At 38.3% G+C, this 15,229-nt stretch overlaps 1 protein-coding gene across 1 annotated transcript in view; it reads right to left on the bottom strand.

The window, feature by feature from the left end:
- The window catches only part of LOC115808201 (chemokine-like protein TAFA-1), a 28,595-nt gene extending 23,262 nt beyond the window's left edge, over nt 1–5,333 (bottom strand). Inside the window, exon 1 of the mRNA XM_030769495.1 lies at nt 5,198–5,333. Coding sequence (XP_030625355.1) covers nt 5,198–5,333 — 136 coding nt within the window. The remainder of the gene's footprint in view (nt 1–5,197) is intronic.
- Between the last annotated feature and the right edge of the window lie 9,896 nt (nt 5,334–15,229).

Raw genomic sequence — 15,229 nt, 5'->3', positions numbered from 1 at the left:
AAGAACACGGTGCGTGAGCGTCTCTCTGAGCCTAGCTTGACATCAGCCTTTCAGCGTTACAGAAAACTCCAGCTCACTTTTCATGCTTGCATAAATAACTAAATCAGCGTGCTACAGAGCGGGCGTTGTGTCAGCTCTGTCGTACGTTCCTGTGGGCCTGTTATAGTCATGGTTTGGTGAAGACGGGTTATTTTCTACATCTGGAGAGCACAGCCCATTCACACACACACACACACGCACACACACACACAGACAACAAAAAACAAAAAAAAAAACATAACGGTTACACATGCATGACAGACCTGATTTGCTCTCTCTTGTTCCTGCACTCTGCGCTGAATAAAGATGCTGTGTTATGAATCATGTGCAGCTCACCGTCTGTGGCCAGGGGATGGAAAACAGCCGGTAGCACATCTGTGCATGCGGCTGCGTTCTCTGTGAGGAGCTGCCGGCTTTAGGCTAGCTCTTACCTCCCCCATTCAGTGCACATAAATAACCATCTATTCTGGCCCCCGCAGCCAACCCAGTTGGTGCAACTGGTCTCCAGAGTTGCCACATGGAAAAGGCAAGATGGTAGAAAAGCCTGAGTTGGAATGGTGATTTATGAGAATGCCGCTATTGCTGAAATATTCCGGCATAATCGGAGAGAGGATTTTCAACAACTTGACTGCTATGTTTTGATGCATGGAGAGAATCACTGTATTCGTGCTAATTCTGTATTCTGCTGAAAAATCCTGTTCAGTATAAAACCCGGTTTGTGTTTTCACTGAGAACTTTTCGTAGACATTGGAGAGATGGACAGAGCAAATGACAGTAAAGCGCAGATATGCAATACTGTTTGCTCCTTACTGGTACATGAATATAACAATATTTCCAAATCTTTACCGATGTATTCAAAAAACAAGAATTTTTACAATCATTTTAAATTTACAAAAGCATTCATATCAGCAGATATGGTTCACTATTAGGTGCCATGAAGGCCATAGTTCAAACTTTATCTCTCACATGCACACATAGTGCTCTCACATTTCCCATTTCACCTCTCACATACAGATAAAATGTCCTCGCATTCACTACGTTTACCTCTCACATCAGAAACCAGTGCCTTTTGTGAATGTAAAAGGCGAGATAGTGGGTGTGAGAACATTTTACATGTGCGAGCAGTAATCGCCAGAGGTAAAATCAGTGAATGTGAGAGCATTTCTTGTGTACATGAGAGATAAAAACAAGTGAATGTGAGGGGTAAATGTGGTGAACGTAAGAGTATTATAATGTAGGAGGTAAAGTTTGAATTATGGCCTAAGCGGCACCTTGTAGCTCTCACATTATGAAGATAATATAAGGAAATTGCACAGTGTGCATCATGTATCCATTAATCATAGACACTAGTGGTAATTTATATATGTATATATATATATCTCAAAACAGCAGAAATCATCTATTCAGTTTGGATGTTTTGAAGCATGGTGTCAAGTTACCAGGCCACCACCCACAGTCATAAAATACAGAGAAATCTTCTCCTGTAAATACCACAGCAATATCCTCAGCTCTTCTCTACAGTAGCTTTTCTTTACAGCATTTAAGAGCACTGTCATTTGAGAGCACTGTCAAAAACAGTCGATAAAGAAAAATCATGCAGTAGCAGAGGATGAGAATTCTGTTCACCATTTAAAAAGAAGTATTTACTTCTTTGCACTTTATAATAAGAGAAATAAAACTGTTAGATGTTATGAGACATAACTCTTAAAATGATGGTTTGATCCACCTCTTCAAAGTCTTTACACGGTGAAGAAAATCACGCAAATTTACACCTTATGCATCAAAAACAATAAAAACAACAACAACAACAAAAACACATAAAATCTTAAACATTGAAAAGGTGTGATCAGACGTCTAAAGCTGTAACAGACAAATCATTCATTTTAGCTGCAGTGGTGTGGATCTGTTTTTTCAACCTTTGTAGTTGCAATTTCCTGAGGTGATTTTGGTCACTAAGCCCATTAATGGCTCTGATGAAAGGGCATTTGGCTGACACCACGCTCCTACTGGCTGACAATTCTTGACCTGTCAACCTTGATACTCTCGCCAATCCAACAGCCACGAGGCACTCAGACAAAACAAATCTCTCGTTCTCACACCCCATTCCCGGGTGTTCACAAAACGCTTTCCCATTCATCTCCGAATGAGGCTAAACAACACTTGGCTCTGAAACATTTGATTGTCTGAGTATTTACAAGACAAACACAATAAGAGATCTGCGGTTACATTCTACATTAGAATTAACTTCATGTGTTCTCAGTTGTGTAATGACAGTTTAATCATCAGTGGAAAATTCATGTATTACAGATCAGATCTAAACCACTGAAATACAATGCTCTTGTCAAATGTTTGTCCTTCAAGAAAAAAGAGAATATGTTAATTCAGTTTTGAATAGCAGTCATCATCCTGTGAATGTCTAAGTTAATCTATACCCAGTGTTAAAGAACGATATGAGCTCTCAAGCTCTCTTGCAAAGAAATCCTGAGGGACAGAGTCCCCTGCCTCAGAATGAGAATGTCATTTCACATGACATCACCAGGCTCATAAAACTACAATCTGTAAAGATGTCATGCTGCACTGCTACCATGTCTTATGCATGAGGAACCTCTTGAGCAAACACATTACAGCAGATGATAATAAAAATAATAATGTGTGTGTTTATGACATTTTTAGAATGGAGAAAAATATCCCTGTTCCCCGAAACAGAAACGATCCGATTCAGGATGCTAAACTGTATCTTAGGCTTACGAAATGCATGAGAAACCTGATTATTTCTGTAAAATTTTGTGCTGGTCGTAAAGTATCATACAGACTCTGTCAGACGTGGCTTCAATAGCCACTAAGAAGACCCAATTACATATATTTCAATAACAGAGAAATGTAGTCATGAAGTGACATGTCCTTGTAACACCTTACAAATTTGAAGTGTTGTGTATGAAAAGGAAGTTCTGAATTATCAGTTATAAGAGGAACATCAATGTTATTTGGAGAGTGCTCACAAATGCTTAGAATACCATTGTGTCTTTTAGGTTAATATATTATATTTTCATGTATTTTGTTTTCCCGAAATATACTCTAAATCCATTTCTTATGGCAAATCTTTACCTCTTTCCTCTTTGGTACTAAGCTGAGAAAAGGGGAAACTGCATGTTTTTTTTAAATAAGATTTCTACAGTTTTAACAGATCTTAAATCATAAAATCAATTCCAATTAAGGATCCAATGCTGTTAAAGTGGCTCCAGCTGGATGGTGGAAATATCTCAGATTGCTTCTAGCTTTATCTGTGTGAGGTATGATGTTGCACACATAAAGTCTGCCCTGAAATAAATGTAAGGACACAGACAACAATAGTTCCGCCTCCACTTTCATCTTAATTGTTCAAAGGCTTCTTTTGAAGCCCTCTGAAAAAAGAGTATTGGTTTGGTCTTTGTGTCAAGGTAGCACGTTGCTCTGTTCAAACAAAAATATCGCTCGTGGTTTGTAGCCACATTTTGTTGTCGATTGGATTTGATTCATCCTCAGCAGTGTGCAATGCTATCAATTCTGGTTGTTGCTAAGAGCTAATAATATGCCCCCACCCCCACCCCCACCCCCACCCCCATGTGGTTTGTAGTATAAAGCAGTCAGTGAACTCCACAGCTTTCTCCCTTGCTATGCATACTGAATCACCATAGGATATTATCATTTCATACACATCTGCTTGCACACGTTTGACAGAGAGTTCATGTTCAGCAGGTCATGTCTGGTTAATTATTAAGGGTGAAGACAAGCCCCTGCTTCAGCTGGTGCTGGTAACGCCTGCACTTGCATCGTAAACCATTGTTCCCAATGTTGTTCCCATCTCTCTCCACTAGCTCATTAACTAAACTATCACAGACACTCTGAAAAGGTTAAAGGCCCTCACAGCATAAGATCACAGAGCTCTAACCTCTCCCTGTGATTGATTATGTTTCAGTGGGACTCCCTCTCCTCATGTGAAAAATGTATCCACTCCAAACCCTAATGCTACCCACGCCCTCACATGTTAACACTGTTCCCAACCAGCCAAGATTATAGTTAAGCCTCTGCAACTTCCTTCCTCACATCCCCACACCATATTCTTCTCACCAAAGTCCCATGCAGTGCTGTAATACTGATGCCTCCCCAACAAATCCATGAGTCAGACGCCCCACTCACCACCTTACTCACGCTCACAGTCTAACGACTACTCCTTGTCTCATTAAATACTAACAAATGCTACTCTGTCATCTCATGCATGGATCAAATTTCATTTCATGTTATGCACATCACTGATTTTATTTCAGATACAGACCAGGCATGTAAATGTAGTCCATTACCATAATACGATTGAACTCCATTTCAGTTGAGTTAATACTGGAAATGTTGATAATTAAACATAAGCTTGTGAGTTTCTCTGATGTCACATCAGCATAGCTATTTCTCACTTTTTCACCACAGGTTCCTCTGACTCACAGCCTACACAGGGTTGTCAATGGGTTTCTCTCATAACCCTTGCATTATTTAAGAGCCCTCCGGCTACTAGATGCTCTTTGATAGCTTTGGTGATCTCAACTCCCAAACCAATATATATAGAAATTCACTTAACTCTCTAAAGTTGTATATAAAACAGTTTTACTAAATCCAATCAACCATGTTGTATTTGTTTTTCTCAAAGAGGGAGCTCGTTGTAGTAAGAGTTTTTCATAATTTTGTACAAGTTTTCTTATACAGTTGGCTTTTGTGTCATCCCTTCGGTTGTTGTCACCTTGAGCTTATTTGAGGGTACAGTGTAAACTTGGCAGCGATATATTATTTTACCATAAGAAGCACCATAGTAATAGCCTTGTAGTAGGTTCGTACATCTCTGTGTATATCAGTACATTTTCCATTGGGAGGACTTGTGATTACGTCTAGTGGAACATTCTGTCCACAAGGACGATGCCTAAAGCTCATTGGTACAATCAACATATTTTAATACACAGAAAAGAGAGACCAAGTCTTCTATTTTTGTTTGACACTTGGTAACAATGATTCCTGCCTGAACTTTGTATGAAGGCTGCTCTGACTGGAGGGTAATACCAAACTCCTGAGTCTTTTGAGGTTTTCAAAATTAGATTCAAAGCAGGTGCAGCAAAGACGAGAAAAGGTGAGAACTCACCAAGAATCTGAATGGAGTTTGTTCCAATGCGTGTCGGGTGGTTCTGGCGTATGGTCTCATAGAAGGTTGGCTGGCACAGCAGCAGAGCTGGCAGACTAAAGCACAGCCACAGAAGCCACCACATGACAGAACACATCTGCCAGGAGAGAAACCATAGAGTCAACATGGGAGTCTTCCTCACTATTTATGTTTCACCACATGACAGAACACATCTGCCAGGAGAGAAACCATATAGTCAGCACAGGAATCTTCTTCACTATGTTTGTTTTGTTCTTGAATTGTCTCCTATCAAACTGTTTCTCTCTCTCTCTCTCTCTCTCTCTCTCTCTCTCTCTCTCTCTCTCACACACACACACACACACACACACACACACACACACTCACACTCTCACATGCACACATGCACACACACATACACAATCACATACACATACAACCACATGAGTATACTAAACCTCTCTAAATATTTACATATTGTCATTCTTTAAAGGAACCTCACTTGAAACAGATTTATTAAATCACAAAATACATAAATGAGACCATATCCTAATAAAAGGTAGACTTATATTTTGACCTGCAAATATAAGTCAACAAAGACATCAGAACTCAAAGCAATGTTTGTTTTCTTCTCTTTGAGAAAAGACCATCAACCCCCCTCTCTGAGAGCTGAAGGAGGATCTGGAGTTTCCCCCAGGGATCAGATCTACAGCTGGGTTCTTCTTTGTCCAAATGCCTTGAACTCGACTGTGGCTGATGCTTTTAGATTTTAGTCATTAAAGAGGTGATAAGATTTTTTTTTAAGTAATAACATGCAGTCCGCCGTCAATGTGTTGTCTGTCAGCGCCAATTAAAATTGAAACAGCACAGTCAAGACTTGTCCAGATGGTTGAGACTTGTCAAGATTGGTCAAGATCTTGTAGACATGGAAGTTACAAACAGTTGCCCTTTGCTCTATAGTATAAGCCTGAGACAAAAAATTAACAACTTATAAATATCATGCTCAACATATATTTCTGATGACATTTCACAGATCTTCTCCTTCCAAAGTAAGTTTGGTAAACCTTCACACCTGGACACACCATATTGTTCTTTTTGAAAGCAGTATTGTATTATTTGTAAATCTACGGTGCACACACACTCTAGATATCATTTTTAAGTCGTGTATGTTTGTCTTGAGACCGAACACTATATTTCATGCCTTTATTTTTTGTATATCTGTATATTTGTATATTTGTATATTTGAAACGCAAATGTATTTTCAATGCGTTTTATTTCATTTATGTCTCAATACCACTTTACGGAGTCATCCAACTATAAGCAATATTATGAACTTGAAGGAAAACAAAAATGTGCAACATTCTCCATATTCTGTCTCCCTCCCTCTCTCTCTCTCTCTCTCTCTCTCTCACTCTCTCTCTCCTTTCTCTCTCTCTCTCTCTCTCTCTCTCTCTGACTCTGACTTCTTAACTCTGGAAAGGAGATCAGCATGAAAAGAGTTATTCAAAAACCCTGCATGCAAAGAAGAAATCTCTTACCTGTGACACCGAGAAGAAAAGCAGAGCTTTGATTCAATACATTATCCTTAATCCACCCATAATTGCTTAATGAGCATCACCTTGCCCTGGAGCTGTTGTTTTGAGTGAAGACCTGAACCTTCTTCCCCTCTACACACTCTCACGTCTGCTCCTCCACTTTGTGGAAGGAGCAAAAAGACACACAGCCAAGACAGTACCAAAAAGGAGGAGAAAAAAAAAGTAGTTATAATTCAGAGAGAAGAAATCTCTCTCATTTTCTCCCCGAATCACCACTTTATTCCTTGGAGTCCTGGAGATGTCTTGTCTCTTCAAATTGAAACAGAAGCATGGAGGAAAGAGCAGTCTTTATTCAATGATAGATCAGCCTCTTGTCTTAAGGCTCTGTTTTCATACACACACTCTCTCACAAACACACGGAGACGCTAGCTCCGCAAGCAGTCACTGCCTCCTCTTACTAGCTAATGAAAGAGCTCCAGCACTACTGGGCTAGCTAGACAGAGAGAGAGAGAGAGAGAGAGAGAGAGAGAGAGAGGGAGAGTGTGTTTATGTGTGTGTGTGTGTGTGTGTGTGAGAGAGAGAGAGAGAGAGAGAGAAGGAGAGAGGTATCACATGTCTTAAAGCTAGACTGGCCTCAATGTAACTGAGAAACAGGAGGATATGTGGGCACTTAGTCATCAGCTTAGCAATACATCAACAGAGGTGAGAGATGTCATTACAGCAGGAGGACAAACAGCAAGAGAAATTCGCAGCACAGTGTGCGGCTGAGGATTTCTTTTTTCTTTTTCTTTTTCTTTTTTTTTTGTATTACTTTTAAGTCTTGGATTAGTTAGGCTTGTATTTGCTGGGGCTGTGTTGAATGATTTCTTGTTATCTCGTGAAAATGGACTAGTTCAATTTCATATAAGTTTGTCAGGTCTGCCTAATGTGCTGAACCTGGCAAATAGAGTGTTTACAAAACAGTTTTCAGAACATTGGTTTAGAAAGGGAGAAAATGATGAAGGGAGAAACTGCAGAGTACAAATCTTCCCCAAGAACATCCAAGTTAATCTCAGAACAATACATTACAAAGTATTGCTTAGAATTCAAATTCTCACAGCAATCAGTGTTGTATTGCATTTACAGCACATCTGAACATGAGAAGAAAAGCATATTTTCATGCTTTCTATCCAAATCAGTACAAAACACAGAAAAGCATCCCCAACACTGTTAGGTTTTCACTGGTCCGTTTCCATATTGACTGTGTGACCTTCCCTGACTACCACTTTTGTTAATGGCTTTCTCATGACATGTATAGTCCATTTTAAATTCATATAACAATCCATCAACCGAAACAAAAGCTCTAAGAGTGAGTGATGTACCTTTTAAAGGTGGCTCTTACCAGAAACAGTAACAAATACAGAAATGCCCTGGGACACGTAGCAGACACAAGCAGGGCTCCTTTACATTTCCAAGAAACAGAGTGAAAATATATCGTATTGATCTCCAGGCAGTGAACAAGTATGTGAGGATTAAAGAACAATATGTACTAACAAACATTTAATCGTACCTGAGTGTGTTTGTGAAAGAACATGGAGCATTTTGAAATTCCTGTAGAGAAGCCAGAGGCGTCTATATGAATGAGAACTCATTTGTACTTTCATTGTCAGCCTACCAAAGGAGGTACATTTATGAAATGATTCAAAATGATGTTTTTTTTTGTCACTCTACAAACACGCACCAGAGAAACACACAGCGGCCACAGGCTATAGCCCAGAAAGCATTTTATGTAAAAGAAATGGAATGACTACACTCAAAAGCAATATCTTATTGTGGAAAAAAGACAAATAGAAATAAACATACAAAAAAAGCATTGTCTTACATTCTTTTCACATACCTCCTTCATCTATCCTAGTGCCGACAGAACGACTCTATTCTGAGCATTCAGCTGAATGTTAAATACTTTTATTTGCATCTCTTTGATCAAATGAATGGCATTTTTTGAGTCAAAGGTTCATATACAAATGTGCAGTTATGCAGCTATAAGTGTACCTGAAATACATTTAATTATTACATAGGGACATTCTAGCATGAAGTATTTCATAATTAATGAACATCCCCAAATCTAAGGTGTTAGATATTTAAAATAACACAGTACGATGATGATGATGATAATAATAATAATAATGATAATAATAATAATAATAATAATAATAACAATAATAATAATAATAATAACAATAATACTAATAATAATAATAATTATTATTATTATTATTATTATTATTATTATGTTATATAATAATAATAACAATAATAATAATAATTATTATTATTATTATTGTTGTTATTATTATTATTATGACATGATTCAGTCTCTCTCCACCAATGCAGAACAAATATGAGCCCAACTTGGCAAACATTTCATATCACTGAACAGTTTTCAACAGAAATGTGCTTCAGGGGATGGTACGACTTGTCTCCCAAAATAAATTACATGCTTTCTGACCGACATGTCTTCTAAAATACATTAATTTTCCCATTCTGAGACAACTTATCTCTTCAGTCAAACACCATTTTACCTTTTGTATGAGAAATGGAATGGAATCAAAATGTCAAATCATAGCCATGGGACATACATTAGATATTTTTATATGCCAGTATACGTACATGCTTTTGTAAGTCCTGTCATACATTAAGGGCAATTGGTATGACCTGTCTGTCATGTGTCAGTCCCAGAGATTTAACTTGGGCCTGAAAGATGTTGATATCATCGATTTATTGGCCCTCCTCTCTCCTTCGCACTGGTGTGAGAGGAATGTTTGTGTGTTTGTTTGATATAAAGAACAGACGGGATAAAATAATCTGTTACCTTATCTCTAAAATCCTTGATTTAGCCCTGCTCTCATGTCATGAGGTCTAAGCTCCGATTTTTCACATTCTTGTATTCTCCTTCTTTTTCTCAGTCACGTCACAGAGGAACTGAAGTGAAAATGAAGTTAAAAGGAAAATGGAATAAACCTGTGATTCTTGTTCTCATGATTACTTCTTTCATTCTTTAGCATTTTAAATGATGAGTCTATGACTTTAAATATTCAAAGAGAATGTACTCTTCCACAATTTTCTTTTGTGAATCTGTCAATGTCTGTTTACTAAACTTTCAGAGATAAAACCCACTAAATCTGAAATTATGCTATATGCCTAAGGACATATTTTTCTGCGTTCAATTTTTTTCTTCTTCACTTTCCTCTTCTTTAAGTGTACTTTCAAGTTTGCAGCGATTTTCTGAGGACAAAGCATTTTTTTAGTGAGTGGTAATGTAGAGTGAGTTTGTTCCATTTCAGTCCTTTATTGTAAACATGACTATTCGAAATCTGAAACTAAGTGACCCTTCAACAACCCTCCACCAGTCACTGTACACGGTGTTTGTATAGAACAGCGTTTGGGCATGAGGAAGAGCAACAGGAATCGAGAGGGTGTACCCCGGGCCAAATTGGAAAGGAAACTCTTCTGAAAGGAAAACCACCAGACCATGTCAAGAATGTCTTCATGCCAGAAGTCTCTTTCTCTGAGGAAATAGAGTTCACCATACTAGCTTTTAAGAGGCTCAAAGAAGCAGGAAAAAGCTCATCTTTAGCTGAGTACCCCCCCCCCCCCCCCACTCAAATCTAACAGCTTATAATGTTGACCTCGTGCTCAAAGCTCAGAATTTTACCGTACTTGTTTAAATCTCATACAATATGACCAGCAAACCAAAAAGAAGCTGTCCTTTCCTCCAACGTTAATTCTCCAAAAGTCTTTAAAAGGTACGCTTTTGGACCAGGTGACTGAGATGTGATATAACAAATATGAGCGTTAATGTGAGTTTGTGTGAAAGTGTAGCGTTGCAGTGCATTGTTCTTTTAAGTTTTTCCTCTGTGGATTCTGCATGGTATATCACAGTGTTACCTCAAAGTGAGATTGACAATAATCTGATGGAAATGGACATCATAATGCAGTCTGATAGACAGCAAGACATTTTCATTGCTCAGCTTACTATCCTTACTTCTCCTTGATATCAAACATAATAATTCATTCACTCATTTGTTTTCTAAGCCACTTATCCTAATTGGGGGGGGGGGGGGGGGGGGGGGGCTATGCTCATTGGGCAAACGGCAGGGAAACACCCTGGACAGGTTGCCAGTCCATCACAGGGCAGACACACACATTCATACCTGAGGGCAATTTAGTATCTCCAATTCACCTCACTTACGTGTCTTTGCACACACAGGAAACCCACACAGACACCAGGAGAACATGCAAACTCCACACAGAAAGGACCATGGCCACCCAGCAGGGAATCAAACCCAAGACCTTCTTACTGTGAAGCAACAGCGCTACCCACTGCACCACCCAAACATATTAATGTTAAATGAATGCCTTTATCAGTAATCAAATAACAATTTTTTTTTTCAGAAAAACAAGCTGATGCTAGAAGGAGTTCATGTCTGGACTGGGGACCATCATCCTTGCCTTCATAGTCTACATAAATGGTTCCCAACTGGGAAACTTTTTCATTGTCTCTTCTTTTCTTTCTTTTCTCCCAGTTTAAAATGCTAAATGCAAATCACTTCTGATTCTACCCAACGTGTATCACCCACCTCAGTCAAAGTGGCTGAGGCTAGCACAACCTCATCAGTCATGTGGAAAGCTGATCACACATCTCTCTACACAGTGAACTGTGTCGTATCATAGCTGGAGAAGAGCACTGTTTGTTTAATGCACCTCTATGGTCATCAAACTGTCAGTGACACTTCATCTAACCTCATCTAGCAGTTCATTTAACTTAAATGGATGTTACTCTTCCAGCCCAGTACCACTATAACTCATTCACAGCTGATTGGTTCCAAACCCTCAACTGTTAAGGCCAGGTATGTTAATACTGATCTAAAATAAGAATGTATCATGGTTAGAGTTGGGAAAGATTGGTCTGTGTGAGTTTCAGTGTCCACCTATGGTAATGTCAGCTTTGTGCTTTAGAGGTGCAATCTAAGAGATGACATGATTTCCACAGCAATATTATATGTCTTTTTTTCCCCCTTTACTCTCTTTCTAAATGTTAAGCCTCTGTTATTAACACTTTTTTAATTGAATTGTCTTAACTGCTCTATGTGGTAACTATATGCAGCATTAATTAATGAAATTACACTTGTGTTTAAAAATATGCAACATGGTGCAATAACAGTAAAATGCCATAATGTACCAGTCTAGTCTTCACCTATCCATCTAATGAACAATCATGTAAAATATGAATTTGCCATCATCTGCTTTTGACAGTACAGCTGATGAGCATACTGGGGCAAACTGGGTTATGTACAGTTCAGGTATAAATACCACATATCTGAGGAAAGTCTCTGTAAGGTAATCATTTGCCCATGTTCCTTGGTCTCCCTTGGTCAGATTACACTATATTTGCATCACATTACATTTATTCATTTGGCAGACGTTTTAATTTTTTTCCCCAAGCAACAGACATCATGAGTACATACAATTCGTGCATAACTAAAGTTCCATCAGACAATAGGCAGTTACAATAAGAAAGTGCTGTAGTTATAAATGACAGCTGTAAGTGCCACACAGCAAAGGAAGAGAACCTAACAACCAAAAAAAACCCCCCAAAGGATAGATTGACATACAGTGCAGATTACAGCATCATAGTATACCAATCATCTAACTGATTGTGTCCTACTGTAACAGTGTTACATGGCCAACTGTATAAAGAGAGAAAGCAAGCTTAATTTAACCATTGTTTGCCAAAAACAGTAGCCTCAGTACAACATGGAAGCTAAAAAATAGCTTAAAACCGCCTAGTTGCCACATTAAAGCAGATACCGATAGAGCAGATAAGTCTTCAGATGTTTGTAGAATGTGGTTAGAGAGTCAGCAGTCCTGATTTTGAGAGGAAGCTGATTATATTTCTTTTGGAGCGAGGCAGGGGTTGGGAGTTGAGTAGACATACTCAGGAATGGTCTGATCTTCTGGGTATTTTACAGATAAACAAAAAAAGAATGTTGCATAATATCCCACATTATTAATTACTGTCCTTTTTTTTTTTTTTTCAACCTGATCACATTTGCAGCACCTTACATTACATAGCATTACAAACTGTTATTCGCCTGCACCCTTTTGCACGATGCACCTTTGCTGCACCTTATGCTAACTTTTTATACTGTTTATACTCCTGCAGTTGTCACTTCTACTGTCACACTACCAATGGTACTTCTATGTACATAGCTTTATTTATTATTTTATTTTGTGTCTCTGTTACTTACAGTATATAGGTTTTGTTTTTGTCCTCTATTTAATTTTAAATTTATTATAGCTTTTTATTTTAGCTGGCTAGTTTTCATATTTTTGTTCTTTAATTTTTTATGATAGCTTTGTTTGCACTATTGCTTTATGTTTGCACAGTTGTTGGTGTCAGAGTTGTTGCTATTCATTTCACTGCTGCTGTACTTGTACAATCAAGCATCTGATGAATACATTCTTGAATATCTCTGTTATGTGAAAAGGGAGATCTATATATCATGATAACTTAAAAAAAATACATTCATTGATTTATTTCATGCACAGTACATTTAGTCTAATAATAAATATTTGGTTTTACACATGGCACACTGTTGCATTTGATGGTAATTCTTATAACATCACCTTAGCACCTTCACCTTTCTGAGAAGTCAAAACTGAAAGCTAGAGGTGAAATTAAAATGGTTCATTTTCCAAATCCTATTTCAATTCTGGACAGGAGGACCCTGAGAGAATAGATATCATTCAGAATGGGCTTTAGGGAAGGGATTGCATTGGAAATGTAATACATCCGTGTTCTTTTTCCTAGTGTTGGTGTAGGTCAGTGGGAGACACTAAATTAATCAAGACAGAAATGGGGGGAAAAACCTTTTAATTGAGAGTGACCTTACTGGATTGATTCTTAGATTAATCCTCTGAAAAATGGCATGTAACAATCCATAAATGTTTCATCTAACCACAATGCTTCCTTAATTCATCCATCTGGTAAGTGCATGTCAATACGGACAACTGTGTGTGACTGAGTATACGGTCAAATTTGTGACTAGAGAAACCAAATGGAATACGTAAACAGCAGTGAGAGAGAGAGAGAGAGAGAGAGAGAGAGAGAGAGAGAGAGAGAGAACACTCAGCTCAGCAAAGTGTCAGTGTTCTACAAGCATTCTAATTTAACACTCAAAATGATGAATGCAATTCCTGACAGCTAAAATGGGAGCTGGTCTGAGGCACACTGCTGAAGGTGATTTGGATCCTTGTTCTTTTTTTTTTCGTCCCCCTGCCTCTCCTGTGCCTTAAGCATCCACTACCTACTATCTTATCACACGGGAGAGACCCCTCAGGCTTGGAACATGGTTATCCAAACTGACAACGGCACAGCTCAGACCACATTTCACTGTCTCTGCTGTCTGAGGAAATGGATTTAAGGTAGGATAGATGAGAGCATCTTCAGAGGAGACACAGGCCAAGGACAAAGAAATGATTGAGGAATGATCATAATAATTAAGCGGCAGAGTGTGCATCGATGACCATCCGCCTAATAGCTCTTATTCTTTTTCCATTCACTGTACATTACTCTCAATTAACTGCCAATGCACAGTCATATGAATTGGATTTCTCTAGAGCTGTGTTGTCCTCTTTTATTCGTGTTTTGTTTTAACCATGTGAGGCATCACTAATTCCCCAAAAAGACAAAATGTTTTTGAGACTAATGATAGAAAGGTCTAAAATCAGCCACATTTTCATCCAACTCCATCTTTCTGTTCAGGATGAATAGCCCCCATTCACTTTGATTATGACACTACATGATAATTCCTGTCTTGTAAGAGTGTTTGAATGCAAACAAAAGCCTCTTTGAAATTAGAGTAGTTCCATTTTAAGCAAAGGATAAAAGCTACCTTGATGGAAGTAATTTTGACCATAGGCTTCTTCACTCCAAACACTGATAAGACTTGAAACAGAGAGAGAGAGAGAGAGAGTATACAGTCCCCATGGTGGCTGTAATCCAGAGCTAGTTTGCTGTGCAGAGGTAAAAATGGACTGTTGCATTTGTTTGTTTGCTTGTTTGTAACTTTAGTGTATCTGAACCCAGTAGGTGGATCTATGATTGAGTCAGTCTTTCCTGGTCTGGAGCCTTTCTTACTGGATGTGACATTCATGAAAGAAAAAAAGTTTAAGAGAGAACTGCTCTGGATATTCAAAACATATACTGATGGATGGATAGATAGATAGATAGATAGATAGATAGATAGATAGATAGATAGATAGATAGATAGATAGATAGATAGATAGATAGATATCAGATTACAAAAAGACAATACAAACTAATTTTTAGGCAAGAGCAGCTAATCAACCTCTCCCCATTTTCTACATTATGAAGAATAGCAGAAAGATTGCTTATTTCTGAATATATGGAGCAACCATCTCTTACAGTGTTACCATCAACTCTTGTCACTTCAAT

The sequence above is a fragment of the Chanos chanos genome, chromosome 3, assembly GCF_902362185.1.
Source record: "Chanos chanos chromosome 3, fChaCha1.1, whole genome shotgun sequence".
In the NCBI taxonomy this organism is placed as follows: domain Eukaryota; kingdom Metazoa; phylum Chordata; class Actinopteri; order Gonorynchiformes; family Chanidae; genus Chanos; species Chanos chanos.
The sequence above is the reverse complement of the archived record's forward strand: the minus strand, read 5'-3'. Positions and strand labels throughout refer to the sequence as shown.